Source organism: Salvia miltiorrhiza, unplaced genomic scaffold (assembly GCF_028751815.1).
Source record: "Salvia miltiorrhiza cultivar Shanhuang (shh) unplaced genomic scaffold, IMPLAD_Smil_shh fragScaff_scaffold_132_2, whole genome shotgun sequence".
Classification (NCBI taxonomy): Eukaryota; Viridiplantae; Streptophyta; class Magnoliopsida; order Lamiales; family Lamiaceae; genus Salvia; species Salvia miltiorrhiza.
Genome location: NW_026651413.1, coordinates 234,048 through 254,114, shown reverse-complemented (window position 1 = coordinate 254,114; position 20,067 = coordinate 234,048). Strand labels below are relative to the sequence as shown.

At 32.0% G+C, this 20,067-nt stretch overlaps 1 protein-coding gene, 1 long non-coding RNA gene and 1 other non-coding gene across 8 annotated transcripts; 2 read left to right on the top strand and 1 right to left on the bottom strand.

Annotated features, from left to right (window-relative positions):
* Positions 1-6,076: 6,076 nt before the first annotated feature.
* On the bottom strand, positions 6,077-6,149 carry TRNAA-UGC (transfer RNA alanine (anticodon UGC)). Its single transcript has one exon. It is a non-coding gene; the product is annotated as a tRNA-Ala (tRNA).
* Positions 6,150-6,659: 510 nt separating this feature from the next.
* On the top strand, positions 6,660-8,928 carry LOC131002422 (uncharacterized). 6 transcript variants are annotated; one of them, XR_009094280.1, is made up of 7 exons: positions 6,661-7,132; positions 7,265-7,341; positions 7,655-7,696; positions 7,788-7,877; positions 8,053-8,182; positions 8,295-8,356; positions 8,589-8,928. It is a non-coding gene; the product is annotated as an uncharacterized LOC131002422 (long non-coding RNA). The 6 variants fall into 6 exon arrangements; XR_009094278.1 differs by having other exon boundaries at positions 6,662-7,132; positions 7,243-7,341; XR_009094279.1 differs by having other exon boundaries at positions 6,663-7,132; positions 7,274-7,341.
* A 5,897-nt stretch (positions 8,929-14,825) lies between these two features.
* Positions 14,826-15,353, top strand: LOC131002421 (uncharacterized). Its single transcript, XM_057928923.1, has one exon. The coding sequence runs from the start codon at positions 14,912-14,914 to the stop codon at positions 15,116-15,118; it is 207 nt and encodes a 68-aa protein (XP_057784906.1). The 5' UTR covers positions 14,826-14,911; the 3' UTR covers positions 15,119-15,353.
* Positions 15,354-20,067: the final 4,714 nt, after the last annotated feature.

Genomic DNA, 20,067 nt, shown 5'->3' with positions numbered 1-20,067 from the left:
ATCTTCTTTCGATCCCTAGACACACCCCACCAGAAATGACAGCATTCCCTCTCAATATCATTGCAAACCGCCTGAGGAATACGGAAACAGCTCATCGAATACGTTGGCATCGCTTGAATAATAGACTTCAAGAGCACTTCTTTTCCACCCGCCGAGAAATGTTTATTTTTCCACGAACTAAACTTCTTACTCACTCTTTCTCTAAGATAATCAAACTGCAACTTTTTTTGTCTCACAATAAACGTAGGAAGCCCTAAATATACAGCATGACCCTGCGTCTCCTTCACTCCCAAAACAGCCACCACATCATTCATATCTTCCCTTGTCGTACACGGGCTAAACGACACAGCCGACTTCTCAAAATTTACCAGTTGTCCCCGAAGCTTGAGAATAAGTTTCGAATAGATTCTTTAATCGCCATAGCGCCTCCCGAATTAGCGTTAAAGAACAGCAAACTGTCATCAGCAAAAAATAGGTGGGAAACCACCGGACAAGCCCGAGCAACCCTTAGACCATCGAAAAGCTTACGACGAGCAAACTCATGAAGAATAGCAGAGAGTCCCTGAGCACAAAGGACAAAGAGGAAAGGTGAAAGCGGGCATCCCTGCCTAATCCCTCTTGAAGGGGTAATCGCCCCATAAACCCTACTATTCACCACTGATCGAAAACTCAACAGTGGAAATACAACCCATGATAACCTGGATCATACGAGTAGGAAATCTCATAGCAGTCAAGATCGACTCCAAAAACCCCCACTCCACACGATCATACGCTTTACTCATGTCAAGTTTAGCCGCCGCAAAACCTTTCTTCCCTTGTTTTTGATTTCTCAACCAATGCATACATTCATAACCCACCACAATATTATCCGAAATCAGCCTACCAGGAACAAATGCACTCTGGGATTCATCAACCACACTACCCAACACCTTTCGAATTCTATTCGCCAACGCTTTTGTAACAATTTTGTAAATAGTATTACACAAGCTTATGGGTCTAAAATCACTAACCCTCTTCGGACATTTCACCTTAGGAATAAGAACAATCAATGTTTTATTCCATTCCCGTATAGAATCCCCACCGTTCAAAATGCCCAACATCTCTTTAGTCACAGAATTCCCAATCTCACCCCAATATTTTTGGAAAAAAACAGGTGGAAAACCATCGGGGCCAGGCGCCTTATGAGCATTCATCTGGAAAATAGCCTTGCGCACTTCCTTTTTGGTAAAAGGCTCATCCAAGAAACGGGTCTTCATATCATTAAACTTTTTACATAAGAATTGCGTCACCTCGTGAAAAATAGCTTGCCCCGGTTTATTCGAAGTGAATAACTCTTGAAAAAAGTCCTGAATAATACCTGCTATATCAGCCTCCTCCGACTTGCTCTCCCCGAACGGATCCAACAGTTCCTCAATATAATTTTTCCTCTTCCGATCGGAAGCAAAAGAATGGAAATACTTAGTATTTCTATCCCCGCAATTAAGCCAATTAACTCTAGACCGCTGCTTCCAATGTATTTCCTCGGCCTCCATTAATCGATCAATCGTTTTATTTAGCTCGAACAGTTCATTATTAGATCCCCTCGCCTCAAGTTTATTCAAGAGATCCACTACGTCGTTTGCACAATTCCTCCAACTTCTTTTTTGGGTTTTTGAAATCAGACTTCTCCCACTTACTCAAGAACCGCTGACAATTAGATAATCTCTCATGCAGAGGTAACCCTCTCCCCTCCTGCCAATTCATGAGAATATCCGCCGTAAACGATTCAGCCAGCATCCATTTTTGCTCAAAAAAGAATCTTTTGTAGCCACCTCCTCGCTTGCCCTGCTTCTTCTCCTCAATACTGAAACGGACCACCCGGTGATCCGACCCATAAGAATCAAGAACATACGCTTGTCCGCTCACTAAAAACACCTGCACCAGATTCATTCACAAAAAATCGGTCCTAACAACTCATAAATAGCTCCATCACCCAATCTATTATTATACCACGTAAACTCAGCATTATTATTAATAGCTTTGAGACCACAGCTGTCTAATGCATTTCTGAAACCCGCCAGCTGAGCCCACGTCTTCATAATGACCACCCCCTTTTTCATGCTGGCTAAGAACCTCATTAAAATCCCCGCCTATAAGCCACGGACAATCCCTAGAGTCTTCCCCCAAACGCTTTAACAACTCCCAAGAATGATGGCGTCTAGCGGTCTCCGGGTTGCCAGTAAAACCCCGTAAATCTCCAACAGCCTCCCCTTACAATTAACAAAACAATCCACATGACCAACCGAAAAACTTTTAATATCCACATCCAGATGTGCTTTCCAGAACAACATCAAACCACCACTCTTTCCCACCGGATCCACCACAAAATGCCCATCGAAATCAAGCATAAACTTCCATCGATCACTTCTACTAGCACAAGTTTTAGTTTCCGAAATAAACAATAACACAGGCTTAACCCCGGCCACCAGCCGGCGGAGATTATGGAATGCTCGAGACGTGCCCAGGCCTCGAGCATTCCACACTACACAATTCATTGGGCTCGGCGGTGAGTTGACGTGGAACCTTGCATGGGGGAGCACCCGCGTCCACCTCTATCCCGGGACTCCCCCCTCGTTTCCTCGACCCACCAGACAACTCACTACCCTGATCTAAAACCCCTTCCTGAATTCCTTCCCCAAACTCCCTCACACCTACAGAAGTCGAAAGACTCTTCCCTCTCTCCCCATTCCAGCCTCTCCCCCCTCGACCTCCACGCCCTCCTCTCCCTTTAGCTCTCTCCGTAACCGCCCTTGCCCGCCTTTTCCACGACGCCACCTTCGACTTCCCTCTAACCTCACAGCTTTTCCCCAACCCTTCCTTTCCACCACTCTCCACATCTACCTCACCTCACCCCTTGACACCCTCCTCGCTTCACACCCTCCCCAGACCTAGCATTCAAAGTCTCAATAGACATTGGTTGCATGGTCCCTCCTTGTATCCCATCATCACCCTCCGAAAAACCTACATTCTCCACTTGGTTTTTCTCACAAACCACCAACTCCTTATTCTTTCCCCGTTCATCATCAACTACTCCAGTAACTTTATTACCCTTACTTGAGCCATTGTTAGTCGTCGTATAACTATTCTCTCCCATGTTGAACTTCCGCCTTACTTCATTAGCTTTAGGAGCCATAAGCCAGGTTCCATATTTAAGTTGTCCATTTAGGATTCGTGGTTCACTGCAAAACCTGAGAAGATGACCTAAACGTCCACAATTGAAACAGAAATTAGGCAACTTCTCATAAAGGAGCAAGACGATGGCTCCATCCTCGTTCCCCATCCGGGAGTAGACGCACGCACCTTTGCAGCGGACGACTTAAGGGCCAAGAAACCCTAACCCTAGCGAACCTTCCCAAGCAAAGGCCCGCATTTAAATCCACCTCTTCCACCTTTCCGATACCCTCCCCTATTCTCCTAATCAGCTTCTGGATGCATAAATGCCACTGGTAAGTTATGGCACTGAATCCAACCCGAGAACTCCTCGAACTTGACCTCCAAAGGGTTTTGGAACCCCCCCTCGATTTCAGCAAACAACAATAAATCTTGAAAAAAATGCCAGGGACCCCCACACAGGGCCTGTCTTTTGTCATCAAGAGAGTTGAAATTAATGACAAAAACATTCGGGCCCACAATTTCCACATCAATGCGACATTTCGACAAAAGGATGTTCAGGTAACTGCTGCAGTAGAAGATCTCTATTAATTTGTCGCCCTGCAAAAATCCTTTCCCACCAATCTGTGTTTCGTAGAATCCCGTAGGGTTTCAGTAAGTTCCGGCTGAAAAACTTACTGTAGATGCCTCCGCTTCATCCGTCAAACTCAATTGATCCACTAACTTTTGAATCTCCTCTGGATCCATAGAAACCGTGACCCACAAACCAAACTTTCAACGACAGTCCTCACGAAAGAGGAAAAAAAAAACCACGCGTCACAAGACGAAGAACACTACTCTCAAACCTTAGGGAAACCCTAGAGAAACCCTAGCGGCAGGAGCAAGGACATTATAAGCCATATTTTACTACCCTCTCCGTTCCTGATTTTTACAATTCTAGTTATATCCACGCTCGTATTTTCCAATACTTCATATGAATCATATGTTCATAAAAAATACTAATTTATTTTTGTTATTTTGATATGTTCATAAAATTAGTTTATTTTCATTTATGAAAATTATCTATCGTATGATGAACTCTATTCTTCATTTACAATACTATTAATTATCGTTATAAACTCTATTTTTAAAGTTTGTGTACAAAATTACCAAAAAAAAACACTACGTTTATGTTTCAGAAAAATCAAGAGCGGGCCCAATCACTATTAGATTAATTGGGCTTTTCTTATAAGGTCCAAACTTTACCAAATTCAAAGCCCATTTCTTCTCTTATGCAACTTTACTTTCTTTGCAAATGGCTTTTTTTTTTTTTAGAAGTCAAATGGCGTTTTTGGATATATCTATATTTAATATATGTACTAGTATTAGAATTCAAAATATATATATTTTCAAGTAAAATAAAATATAACTGTATTATCTCTATAACCCCAAACTAAAGTTTTAATAAGTATAATTCCATCTAGTCCCCCAAAATTATAAGCCAATATCTGTTCTTTCATGGCAATGAAGTGCTCTTCTCCGTCTCTTTTTTTTTCCCCACATTTTCTAGTAACTTTGGGGTTAGATGAAATTATTACTCGTTAAAAAGAATATGAAAGCTATAGGGAATAAAACAGTACATCAATGATCAATTAATATTTGTATTATTTTTGAAGGGGAGGGGGGCGGGGGGCATTTGAAAATTCTTTTTATATTTGTCTAAATATCATTTGGCACCATTAATCTTGTGTGATTACGAGAATTGGGAATATTGCAATTGCATTGAATGTTTAAACTTATTGCATTTCTCGTGCACCGGTAAAAAATTAAAAATGATAAAATTTATGTCCCTCATAATAGAAAATGATTCTTATGTTCATTTATATATAATATAAAAGATGAGTTTTTTCTTTCTTAATGAATTACTTTCCATTCTTAATGAATTGCTTTTTCTTTTCTGGTCAAAATAAATAAATAAATGATGAGTTTTTTAACCTCTAAATTTTCTCCCTGCTCTCAATTATTTCCTCCAAATTTTATCTCTTCGTTTTTTTTTCTTCCTATTTTAATTCTTTTAATATTATTTTTTATTCATAAAAAATATTCAATATATATGTTAAATTAAATATTACGAGAAGATCTTTAATTCGATGTAAAAATTATACAAAAATGAATTTGATGAAAAAGTTATTAAATTAAAATGTTAATTTTTTTTGTTGCACATTTATCTATAATGTTGAACATCATACTCTTTTTTCATTTTGTTTTCGTTTGTTGATTAAAAAAAGGAGAATTAAATTTGTACTAATTTTAAATATGAATCCACAAATAAAAAATTTGTTATATATCTTAAAATTAAAATTTAAAATATTATATAAATTTATTTAATTATGTGTACAAATTATTTATTTATTTATATAAAATATTTGTTGTTATATTTTTTATTATTCGTATTTTTCCTGATTTTTAATTAATTTCAGACTATTTAGATATGAAATTTTAATAATAATAAAATTTGAATTTTAAGAGCCCAAAATTGTCATAATTAAATTATGGGTATTAATTTTGTTATATTGATGATTTTGTGTTACTTGCTCAAAATGAGATTGACTTAAATTATTTGCTTTGTAATAAATTTATTATTATACTAATTAAGTTGATAATATTGTTATTATAAACTATTTTAAATTAAATACTGATATTTAAACCAACATAATTTTTGTTGCTAATATTTTGACATAATTCAAATATTATGGAGAGATTATTTTTAGAAAAATAATGTAATTTTTCTTTGTTAACCATTTATATTATTTTACGAAAGGGTGAAAAAAACCACTCAAGTTCTGGAAACCAAACCCCCTGAAACAATAAACTTCTAGAAACCAAATAAAAATAGTCATACAAAAACACCTTTTTCTTAATATTTTATAAAAAAACATTCAAAAATTGGAGATGCGGGGGATCGAACCCCGTGCCTCTCGCATGCAAAGCGAGCGCTCTACCATTTGAGCTACATCCCCTAGTTGTTGATAGTACTTTGTAAACTCCCATTATATATAAAATAGTTTTCTGCTTTTCTACTCTTTTTGAAGAAGAGAGATCGTAATACTTTCTTTTGGACTATCGTCATTCTTAAAATTAGATTTACAGCTCGAAATATTAGTAAAAAGAAAATGATCATATTTATATACATGTGTTCATCGTAGCGGATGCATAAATTTTTAAATTTAAGTATTTCTTTCAACTAAAGAATTAGAGTTACTTAAAACCAAAATTTAAATATGATTCATGTATTCATATGTCAAGCCATAAGGAGTTAATGCTCAAGGTCAACAAAGGTCTTGGATTCAAGTGACGCGGTTTTAAATTTTTTTATTTAATCACTACAACAATAAAGGGCTATCACAACACCCATTTTACGACAAAGTAGCATATGTGTCGAGATAATACTTCTATCACGACATTATATTTTTCGATCAATTTAATACAAAATAGTTTAAAGGCTTTAATGACATTTTAAGATATTTGTTGTAATACAAACTCAATAACGACACTATCTTACGCCCCACCCCATCCTTATCGTGCTGAACCTATTCTTTTTATAATTAATTAACGAAAAATATTAAAAATGAGAAGAGAATACTACTATACGCCAAAGGAAATAAATAGGCGGTAACTTTCCCACCAAACTTATACTCGGAAAAATATTAGGATAGTGTTGTATTAATTTTTGGATTTTCTTAGATTTATTTTGAGGTTTTCTATTCTCTTATATTCTAAAAAAAACTTAAAAACTAATCATCCTCCCCACAGTAAATAAAAAAGAAACATTCTCCTTCCTTAGATAAAAAAAAAAAGAGGAACTCTAGGAATCAAATTGGCAGTTTACCGTCTCGTCTCGTCTCTTCTCAATTCTCCCAGAAACGTGATATCGACCGTCGTCCGACCTGAAATGGCCATTGGCAAAGCTCTCCAAAACCACCCAAACGAGTAATTCAATTGGGTGAGAATTCCATTATTTCCAACTGCGCTGAACAATATTTAAATCTGGATTTCTTATTTTTGTTAGTATTATGTTTCTCTTCGTTTCAACTTTTTAAACATTTGGGTCAGATTGGCAATCTGTTTAATCTAGTGGTTATAGGTGGCGAATGAGATTTACAGGACGAGTAAGAACGAGTCCAATCTATTTGCTGCTGGCTCTAAAAAAAGGTAATGAATATGTTTCTTTTAGAACAATTTTTTGTTGAATATTGTTGCGTATTGAATTGAATTGATTTTGTGCAGTTGATTGTGTGCCTGATTGAGTAGCTCTTCTATTTGTGGATGTGGAAATTATAGTATATCTTTAGTTGTGTGAACATATATGAGAAATTTTGCAGTTAAAGACATTTGTATGTTTTGTTATTGTATAATTTTCCTGAAGAGAAGGGGTGTTAAAGTTGGGGAGCAAGTTAGTTATATTGCAGATGTAGTGAGCGCTTTTGTTTCTTTGCTTTTACTCTTACGATATATTGTTTTCCAGGTAATCCTGTTAAGCAAACAGCCGAATCCTATGAAATAAATGGTGAAGCTACTTATAAACACTCACATTGATTAATGTTCTTTGCAACTTATAAACTATCACAGATGAAATTTATCTCTGATGGTTTGACCAGGGAACATGCTGAATATGAGAGAACTAAGAAGGTCAAGCCACCTGCAAAGAGAACAGCTAATACTTTGATTGATGCTGATGCAAGAAGAAGGTTATTCACTCTTAATGTCTGTTAGTTCTCCCTATCTTGATATCTCAGTAGTGCACCTCTGTTTTGTTGAGTGGTGGCTTTACGTCTGATAAAACTTCCTACCTTAATGTACCTGGGAAAACACCAAAAGATTATCTTTGCACTATCTCATTGTTCTTTGTTGCTTGATGTTTAGTATTGACTTTGATGAAAGATGCATCATCTTCAGTAACAAATGGAGATGTTAAGAAAGGCATTAGCCACCTTCAACACATACTCTGTATTCGAGATTGCTACAAAGAATGTATCTTGAAGAAGATGGTCAGGTGCATGAAAGGTTTTTTAGTTGATACTAATTGTTTTGTCATATTGAAAGTTAGTAAATTGAAAGATCATTTATATAAACTGAAAGATCATTTATATTGGAAATTTTGGCAGAGGTTCAAGAAATGGTGGAGGTGCACTTAAAGTTCACATAAAAATGATTAACGACTCAGCAGGTACATGTTCGTCTTGTGAATCATCTTTCCTTTTGGTAGTCCTCCTGTATGTGCAAGTACAAGGTTCTCTCATTAATATGATCTTTTTCTCTTTATCTTAGAGCTTAACATAGAGTGTTTAGTAGTTGTTTAGTCTGTTTTTTTACTTTAATATTTGTTATATATTCCATCAGTGCTTATATAAAACTGTATTCTCATTTGCTTTCTCTGTCTATGGTTTTGTTCACACTAGACATGCCGTTCTTTTAACTCATTCCGAAGATCCCTATATATTTGAATACATGGAAGCATCCATTTAATGGAGATTTGGCAGCAAATCGAGATTCAACTTCAATGGCTATACTTATTTGTGCGATGAAGAAGTTATCAAGCTAGTACTTACATGCTTGGAGGCGTATTGCTGTTAGATTTAAATTTGAAACTTGTAGAGGTATTTTGGCAGGACTTAGTAGTGGTTATTCACGAGCTCATCTAGTAACAATGGGTTTAGTTTCTTTTCTTTTTTTTTGACCTGAAGTTCTGACTATTGTAATTATTTGTTTTGGAAATTAATAGAATATTTTGTTTTGACATGTTATTTAGTTTTCATTAGTATTTTTGTAAAGTGGCGTGAAAGTCACTAAAATTAATTCTTACAATATAGTATAAATAAAATATCATGAAAATTAATAAAATGGCGTGGAAATATATAATTGTGGATACGATATAATAAAAAATGCAAAATTAAGCACTTTATGCCAACACCAGCAAATGACGTATTATATATTTAATATCATATTTTAATCTCTCTATTCTGACATGTTTTAATGTAGAGATAGCTACTAAATGCCATTGCTACACTCGATAGGACGACACAAATATTAAACGTGGAGAAAGGTGTAATGTTGTAATAGATCTATTATTGGGGCATTTTCTGGTGTATCAAAAGACGTTTTTTTTTTGTAGTGAATACTGTTAATTTATTAAAAAAAATATTACTCCCCTCACTTTTGTTATCTATTTACTTCGTCTTTTCGAACTACCGTTTCTTCTGAAATTCTGGTAACAATATTTGATTTCAGAATATTTATATAAACAAAATTAACAACAGATGCATTGAAAATAATTGCATGAAATGATGTGGAGCCATACACCCATATTCCAGTTCAACAAAAATAACCTGCAACATCAGTAATTGGGCTGCAATTACGTGTATGGCCAATATTTGGCCCCTCCATCACTTTCGAGATAGCTGTTAACCCCCAACTAGATAAAAAAAATTTAATATTTTTATATGATATGATCAATGACGATAGTGTGAAAGTTATTCATTAACTAAATAGAATCAAATCAAACATACGAGCTGATCAAAGAAAAGTACATATGTTTGCTTGTTTCGGAGCTTTGGTCCACCTCACACGTATTATTACATTTTAATTTTGAAAACTATTTCTTAAAAAATAATATATAATATTCCCTCCGTCTATAAAACAAAGTCTCATTTTATGCTCGACACAAAAATTGATAAAAATGTTGTGAGTGAAATAAAAGAGTAATTGACAAAAATGATAAAGGTGTTGTGGAGTGAGTCATTAGTGATAAAGGGTAGTATATATAGAATATAAAAGTGTCGTGAGGTGGGTCCATTAGGGCTGACAATTTTCGGCACAACACGAAAGCACGTACGATACGAAACCGCACGAAATTAATGAATTAGTAACACGCACGATAAGGTTCGGGTCCTTATCAGGTCGACTCGATAATTTTAGGTCGGGTTCGTGTCGGATTCGGGTCGGGTTCGTATAACTTGATAGAATTAATATTATTTTTTTATTAAATATTTATTATTATTGATGTGAATGAACTTGGGCAAATCAGATCAGGTTGTTATCAGATCAGCTCCAAATTCTTGTTGTTATCATGTTGTAATCAGATCGTGTCGCTATCGTGTCGTGTCAACACGCTTCGAATCGTGTTGTTATCGGGTTCGGGTTTAGGTAAAGCGTGTCAGGTTCGTGTCGGGTTCGGGCATTCCCTTCACAGATTGTGTTCGGATTTGGCCTTATTAGGTTAGGTCGATATCAGGTTGACCCGATAACGATCCGACCCGCACGATTTGCCAATCCTAGGGTCCATTAGTGTCGAATGATAGTAAATATAAGAAAATGAAGAGAGTAAAAAAAAATACAAAAAACACAATAGAACTTTATTTGGTGGACAAATATTTAAGGACAAGTAGTGCTTTGTTTCATGGACGGAGGGAAGATGAGTATTTTTTTTTTTCAAATCGAAAACTTTGCCAAAAAGTTTAATTCTAGCGTGCAACATAGAATCCGACATCAAAAAGTGAATCAGTTCGACAAAACCCCGAGTGAAATATACAATTACATATACTCTCTTCGTTCCACACTTATAATAATACAAATTTTACAAGCTTTCCGAACATAAAAATTAAAAAATAAAGTGTTAAAAGTGTAAAATGGATACGAACCTATTTAATGAGTGTAAGTAAGCCAGGATCGCATTCTATTTTTAGAAAATGTCATGATAAATTGAACAAACTCAGAAAAGAAATTGTATCATTATAAGTGGGACGAAGGAAGTTAATTAAAATGTGAGGGTGCATTTGCAAAGTCAATTTAGTTTACATCTCATTTATTCGTACATTCCACATAAGATTTCAGGGAGTTATACCATCTTAATTTCCGATGTTAGTTTCTTGATCACGGGCACAAATTAAAATTTGAAATTCACGGCCTTTTAAAAAATAAACAAAAGTTAGGGTCATTTTTATAAAGATCCCAAACTTTTCTCCCTAATATATATATTATACATTAAATTTGAAGACTTAAGGCGACTTTAGTCGGTGAGATTCTTCATTTTCAACTAATAGATTGGGGGTTCGAGTAATTTAATATGCATAGCTCTTGATATATGTTGAATTGTAATATTAAAATAAATAAAAACTTCAAAAATGTATTTTGAAAATATATTATACATTAGGTTTGGATGGCCGGTGGGGCAATTGAATATGAATGATATATGACGACACTATGTATGCTTAATTCAAACAGAAATTTAATTATCACAAACAATATCCTATCTCTTATTTCGATGTAACAATATCATATTAAACACATGAAAAAGAAAAAAAAGAGAAAGAAACATTAGGGTTTAAGGAAAGGTCCCATTACTCCCCCTTAAACAAAACCACAAATCATCGTACCACAAAATAATGAAAAGTCGGCAAATGTGTAAATCGACAAAATCATTAATTGCAATACACTTGCGTGATGGATTAATTCAGTGGACATATATGTCAATTATTTTTTATCTTTAATTTCAATATCATTTAAATATATCATTGTACGATAATTAATGATATCGGCACCGATGTTGGGAGATCAATTTCATCTACGCTACTCCACATATTTATTTTCGGTAGATATTTTTCATTACATTATAATTTCAATCCAAACAACTACTCCTTCTGTAAATTAATGTATAGTCTTCCATTTAACATGTTTCTTATTCTCCAATAAGTGTTTTCTTTTCTTAAATATATTAAATTATCTATATTCTTCCTATTGTACCCCTATTCAATATTTTGCTAATTAATGCCTCGATTTAATATATATAAAAAATCAACTTTTGGCACAAACTAAATTTTATATGTATGCAACAATCGTAAAGGTTTAAAATTTTAGCAGTCATAGCATTCATTTTTTATTCAAAAGTTTTAACTAAAAACTAAAAATTGAAAGCATTAATTGTGGGTTCTATATAAACCTCTAATATTTGAAGGAAACAATGAATAAGGTCACAATGTTTTACACCCACAGAAAAACAAATTTTAAGAAGAAAAAAAAATTACAAGTAGATAATGATAACTCCCAACGGTTTTTGAATTGCTTCTTCCTAGAAAGCTGTTGGCCACTAATAATAAAAATAGCACATCTAATTAGAGAAAATAAGGAAATTAATTAATTCATATATTTGTTAGTAGGTATGCAAGTGAGTTTTGGCTTGGCGGCACCGAACAATTACAATACTTTTTATTATCTTTATCAATTCTATTTTGGGAGATAGGGATTGTATATTTGAAGGCTCAAACTCCATTATACTCTATTAATAAAACGAATTACTATATATTAATATTAATTAATGGTCAAATATTTCTGAACAATGAAGACCCCATTAAATAAATCCAACCAAATGTATGTGAACAATATAATTATTAGATACTGGTCGACGTCAAATGATACCTGTGTGTATTAAATACTATGCAATTGCCTACGCACATAAAATATTGATAATTATATTGCATTTAATTTATTTGAGATTTTAAATTTATATGGTTAACTTGATTATTTAATTTGGTTGATCTTATAATGTTAATTTAACTTTCGTTGTCGATGTTCACAAAAATGCTCTATAATTATAATCGGATATTGTAATTTTTTTTTACTTGGGGCCGTGTTGTAACTTTTTTTTGGACTTGGGGAGGGGGAACGGAGAGCGGTGAGATTTGAATTTTAGACATTTTATTTTCAAGTAGGAGTTTGCACTACTTGATGTCCCCTCGATAATTAATATTATAACATTTAGATTATTTAGATTGTCCACTTCAAATTTGTTACTCCTACCTTTTTTTATTTTTTTTATTTTTATAAATTACACATACTAAGAGCATGAAAATTTATAGGGTTATTTGCACTTAAATACATCAAGTTTGAAAGTAGTTTTGTTTTGCACATAAACTTTGATCATGTGTAAAAACATACATGAATTTTAACATTATAGTAGTTTTGCTAGTAATTCAATTTTTGCTCAAATTAAAGCTGGCGTGGCAAGTCGATATATCGACGTGTACTCAAGGACGTTTTAAGACATTTTAAAAGATATCATATAAGACATTTCTAAACCTCTAAATCGTAGGATTTTTATAGAGTTTGAATATCTAGAATTTGAATTTGTGACAAAATTGTTACAACATTAAAGTTCATATATTTTTTTTTTCTCCTTTCAAAATTCAAGTGAAAACCCAAATTACCCTCAAAGTTGGTGTATTTAGACGCTAATAACCAAATTTATATTTATAATCTTATTAAAGAATACTCCATCTCAATCTGTATGTCCACCCAAAGTAGACACTTTTGATGAGCACATATTTTAATAAAATTGGTGATGATTTGAGAAATGGTCTCACCGTTATATGAGATGGATGGTTGAGATTGAATTTGAGGTGTGTTTTTTTTTTTTTTTTTTTGTAAATAAGTAGTATTCGTGAGGATAAAAGATAACAAAAATACATGGGATCATGTTCAGAAAAGAAAAGTGTCATACTTTTGATGGACACCGAAAATGACAAAAGTATCATACTTTTCGTGGATGAAGGGAGTATTTTTTTTTCATGAATTTTATTATTATTTTAATAAAAAGGGGTAAAATAGGAAAAAAGCTAAAAAGTTATTCTTAATTTAATTTGAAATAATACATTTACCAGGAAACAAGAAAAAAATAAAATAAAATACTTAAAAGCAAACAAAGGAAGTAGATTCAGTGAATATTTATTGAAAAAAAAATTATATAAGTAATTTCCTAATATTCCAATATTTTATTCTTTAACAAATCATTAATATTATAATTAATCAACAAATTTAAATAGAAATATATTTGTAAATGAGTTGAAAATGAGTAACTTTTATGAAAACGAGCCTATATATTTAGGACATATAAAAAATTAAACAAATTTATACAATTGGGACGAAGGAATGTGTTGCTTCAAAATCTCAAATTATATACTCTCTCTGTCTCCCAAATAATTTTTTAATAGGGGGTGTCACAAGTTTTAAGAAAAAACTGTTAAGTGTATTGATAGTGGAGAAAAAATGTTATAATTAGTATTGAAAGTGGTGAAAGTGTTATAATTATTATTGAAAATATGAAAATTTGAAAAGTAAGAATAAATAAAGTATTATTGGTGATTAGGTAATGTCTCAAAATAGATAGAAGGTTATTTAGGGATGTCTCAAAAAAATAAAAAAATAGAAAGTTATTTAGGGAAGGAGGGAGTAATTATTTATCAAGTAAAAAGCAACAAATTGAAATTTTGTATATTCATAAAATATATATACTCCTTGGTAGTTTTGTGTCATGTAATTACTTCAAACAAAAATAGCGTCTCAGAAAAAACTACAAAAATATAGTAATTTTTTTTAATCCAAAAAATAATATTAAAAGTTTAAAACAACAACAGTAATAAATTCAAATCGGAATTTTGACTTTAAACTGTTGGAACTCGGGATCCAACCATACATACCAGTATAATTAATAATGAAACAGAAAAAGGATATACCATTAAAATACTAAATCCATAAAAAATAAGAAAACAAAAATCCAAATTAGAGAATAAAGTCAACGTACAATCATCATTGCAAGCTGCACACCCATACACCCCCTGCGCCTATATATACTCTGCAAATCTTTCTACAAACCTCATCACTTAAAAAAACACTAAACCGAAAAAACCCTAATTGAAACAATTCCAATCAAATTTTCCCCCAAATCTCAAAAATGGTGTGCTTCTGCTTCCTCGTTGATCAGACGCGAAAGGTGCGGCAGCACAAGCCCGCCGCCGGAATATGCTCCCGCTGCGGCGGCGGAGCGAGCGTGGCGGACATGAAAACCGCCACCAGATTCTGCTACGTGCCCTTCTACTGGAAGACGTGGAGAGCCATTATCTGCACCTTCTGCGGCGCCATTCTGAGGTCATATCGGTAATTTCACTCGCACCGATTGCCGCCGGCGAAGAGTTTTTTTTTTTTATAATAATTTTTAACTATTTATTTTTGGTTTGGCTAATGCTGGTGAAACCTTTTTGCCGGTGGGGAGTTTAGGCGATTTGTACCGATTTTTTTGATTTTTTTTTTTCGTTTTTAGAGATTTGGATAATGTACTAACTTCATTTGTTGGTTGTATAAAATGGAAGAAATTATATATTTATTTATTTACTGCACTTTTTACTCGTTATTTTCAGTTTATAATATCATCATGCATAAAGTCGAAGATATTTTTGTGCATTTGAGCTGCATTTTTCTGAGATTTCTAGGGTTTTTTTTCCACACAACATTAATCCATTTCTTTTTTTTTTCCTTTTGAAAAATACGCATAAATGGGAGTTTTCTCAAAAGTGGATGTTTTATTTTTTAAGGAAAATTTTTGTTTCCTACAAATTAATTAGGAAAAAAAATGTGTCAATCATATATAACAAAATGATGAAAAGAAAAGAAATCCTTCTACGTTAAAAAGAAGCAAAAGGAAACAATCTTTTTTGTTAAATAAGAAATAATTTTTGAACAGATTTTAATTGCTACTATTAAAGAGAGGAAACATAAGGTAATTTTTTTGAATAAGTGAATGATGCATTGATCTCACGCCTTTTACCTAGCAGCATAGAGTGAAAGTTTGGTTTATTCATTAATAAATAAGACGTGTGGAATAAATGACTAATAAACAACCTAAATAATTAATTAGTAGCCGAATTAATTGGCCACGGTGAAATCTGCTTTACAATGCTGTTGTTAAATAGTACTACTGTGCTACATTCGATCCATAGAAAAAGACTTGAGATCGTCCGTTCGAATCTACTGTGGAGCGGTCTTTAAATTTCTTTATTTATTCGTGTAAAAAAAAAGAAGGGACTTGAGATCCAGTGTTCCACTTTCATCTTTTTTAAAAAAATACATTTTTTATTCCCTCATTTTTCTTTTCATCTTTTTCTTTGTTTTGTTTCTTGTATTTTATTTTTAATTTTTTACTTATTAACTAGGGTTTATTCTACCCAATTATGGCATATACTCATTATATCCCTCTGTTCCATTACAAATGTCCATATTTCTATAATGAGATGTCTGATTACAAACGTCTCATTTCTTTTTTTGACAAATAATTCAGAGACTAATTAACTAATGAGTCCAACATCTATTATCTTTATACCTACTTTTACAAATCTCAATTTATTTCTCTCTCCACTAACTCATTTTATCTACTAATTACACATTCATTAATCTCTGTGCCCAAAAGTATTAATGAGACATTTGTAATGGGACGGTGCGAGTATTATAATAAAATTTATTTTAAAATAAATATGACTAAACTAATTGAATTTGATGGTGGGACAGAGAAAAAAAATGTTAGGAAACTAAAATTTGTTTAACCAAATTAAGAAGGTACATGCTACATTCATAGTAGCCACTACTCGTGCGCTCTATCGATAATTAAATCGAGCAGTGATAGATTAAATATTTATTACTTGCAACGTCGTAACTGCATCTCCCAAAATATATACACAAATTGAAATTGAATAAGTAGTCATTAAGTATTTTATCTACCCCAATGTACTATTTACTTGAAATGGCTTGTAAAAAATAGGGCTAACTTTAATGTAATGACTCAAGTTGTGGCAACAGAAAAATTCACTAGGTTGAAGAAGAGTAGGTAAGATGCATAAAAATAATTAAATGCATGTGATATGAATGCATCAACTGGTCACTCTTAAGGCTGAAGTAAACATAAATTTGTTGGTTCAACCAATTCAGGGAAAAAACATGAAGAGAAGTAATGGGTTTCAGTAAATGCTTTTGTTTCTATAAAAATAAACGTTGTAACACACTAATCCTTATTAATTAAATTGTGAAAATTTGAATTTAAATAGACATTTTATCGAAGTTATAACTTTTATCTTTCTTTCTTGCAATATTATTATTATGTAAAATAAAATAGTTGAATGAATTCGAATGAAATTTAGAAATACAAAACGAACGAGCAATTATATTAGATGCGGGAATTAACGTTTCTTTGTTTATGAAATGAATGTTTCAGTTATGAACATTTTGAAATATCTATTAACTAATTTTCCCATAATAAGTTTAGACATAGACACACTAAATTGTGGGACAGTCGGACAGATGATTAATCCATCCATTTTTTCAAATGATATCATATGTCCCATAATTTAGTGTGTCCCACTATGTACGCGCCAGTCTTAATTTATTTTAATTATTTTTTATTCAATTTTAATTTATTATGCTTTAATATAATAAAAAAAAATGATAATTAACAAGGGTTCACTCATCCAATTAATTAGGATTTATAATTATTTTTCCTACATTTATTTGAATTAATAATGAATTATTACGGTTAATTAATTTAAAACTAAGATATATGTATTTTTAAATTTTAATTTTTAGTGATAAATATTAATTAGTGTACATAATATAATAATATTTTTTATTTTTATAAAAAATAATTATAAAATAGAGAAATTAGGAGTGGTACACGATGAGACACGTTAAATTGTTGGACAGAGGGTTCCATCCATATACTTTTTTTTATTATTTTTTGTAATGCAATGATATTTTTATTTTTTCATTTGGTACTAAATGACATACCTTTTTTTTCATAATGCAATGCTATTTTTATTTTTTTCATTTGGTACTAAATGACATGTTTTCTTATACGCGCGTATGCATTAATTATAAAAATATCGCCAATTATTTTCATTCTACTATAGGTTAGAAAATTTTCTTAAAAACAAAGGCAGAAACACATGCATGTGGAACTAGAAATTAAATCTCTGCATGCTTAGATGCTAAGTCACACTATTTAATCTTCCTTTTTCGGCGGGCATCAAATGCAATGATGCTATTTGGATCAATTTGACCATGATCAAATGCAATAAATATTGAACTTTTAATATAAAAATACATTTTTACCCTTAATGCTTTTTTTTTCCATATAGTAATATATAAATATTAATTAAATAATTTTAAAAATTATCATTAAATGGATATTTTTATTTTAAAAAATCATAATTAATTTAGAGATATGTAAATTATTTAAATAAAATTATAATATATATATATATATATAATTCAAAATTTGAACTTAATTTAACATATATATATATATATATATATATATATATATATATAAATTGGTAAATTTTTACTAGGAATGTTTAAGGTAAAATACATTATTACTTTTAATATTATGCTTGTTTTATTCCCATTGATCATTTATATTAATATATATAGGGTTGAGTTCAATAGAGAATTATCTTTTTATTCATTATGAACAAATCTATTCATTTTACGAACAGATCAACATAAGTAATGAACAGTCGTATTTAGTAAAAATAAAGAAAAACTCGCCACCAACAGGATTCGAACCCTTGGCAAATTGCTGTTCATGCGGTACATTGATCTGTTCATTTTTATTTTACGAATTCTCTATTCTCCACAATATTTAGCTTCTCTATTGAACCCTTCTCAATATATATATATATATATGTGTGTGTGTGTGTGTGTGGACGAGAGAGAGAGAGGGAGAGAGTAGCTATGTTCCAACATGCAAAGTACAAGACATCACGATTTGTGATCACTTTTAACTTTTAGTACACATCATAATTTTTTGAAGGATTATATTAGCATATAAATATATAAATTGTGGATCAATTTTGATTTTTAATATAAATTTTAAAAGTGTTAAAAAAATATGTTAATTTATTTGATTGTAATAATTTTAACACGAATTTTATTTTTGAGCAAATTAAAACTTACTTAACATGTCGGAAGGCTGATGTGGACAAATTAATTTGTAGTAATTTTAACACGAATTCGAATTGTCAGATTATATTAAATTATAAGAAATTTATTTTGGTTCGTCTTGAATTGTATTTATGTAAGTAAATAGAATTCGTGTTAAAATTACTATAATCAATAAGTTGTTGTATATTTTAATATTTTTTAAAGTTCACGTTAAAACCCAAAATTGGTTCAAACTACTTGATGTATTTATGCGCCAATAAATTATTATCATCATGATCATCAAATTTATAAATTAAATAAAACAATACAAAAACTTGGGTACAACCGGGTGTATCATACAACTAGGTTAACCCACACCCAAAATAATGTTATTTATAAGGTTCGAGTCAGGATACAAGTTCGGATCAGAGTGTGGGTCAGGGTCTAAGTGAGGATGCAACCCGATTGTACGATACATTAATTTGATTGTACCCAAGATCACCTCGATAATGTTGAGTGTGTGTTGGCCAAACGATAAGAGATTAATGCCTAAAGTCAAATATTTTGGGTTCAAGTTCTCTGTGGTGTAGTCTTTAAATTTTTTTATTTAATAGTACAGTTTAAAAAAAAAAAAAAAAAAAAAACAAAGTAGGTTTCTGCTTAAAAGTTTGATATCTTTATCTTCCCGACATTCTAATCATGAATCTCACCCACCTAAACCACGTAGCCAAAAAGAAGTAGGTTTTGCTTAAAACTTTGATGAAGGGAAATATATAGTCAAGAATTGATTAATATATATATATATATATATATATATATATATATAATCACACACCACACCACAAACACCTTGTTTTTAATTTCACCTACACAAAACACAAGCATATGTTAGTAGTATTAAATTTGGGGCCAGAAAGCAACACATGGACATGGTTTGAAGGCAAGCTAGCTAGCTGGTAGTGTTTATCAATTTTGGCTAGCTGTATTCATTTATTGCAATGCCATGTGAAAGATGGAAACTAATCATCTATCTTTTCACCTCTTTACATTTTGGGGAATAATATTTTGCTGGAAATTTCATTAATACATATTAATTGCCAGCAACATGGGAAAATCTTTCTACCATTAATATGTGATAGTTGG

Bases quoted from the DNA above. Each gene is read 5' to 3' on its own strand.
- LOC131002421 (XM_057928923.1), top strand. From the start codon at position 14,912: ATGGTGTGCTTCTGCTTCCTCGTTGATCAGACGCGAAAGGTGCGGCAG.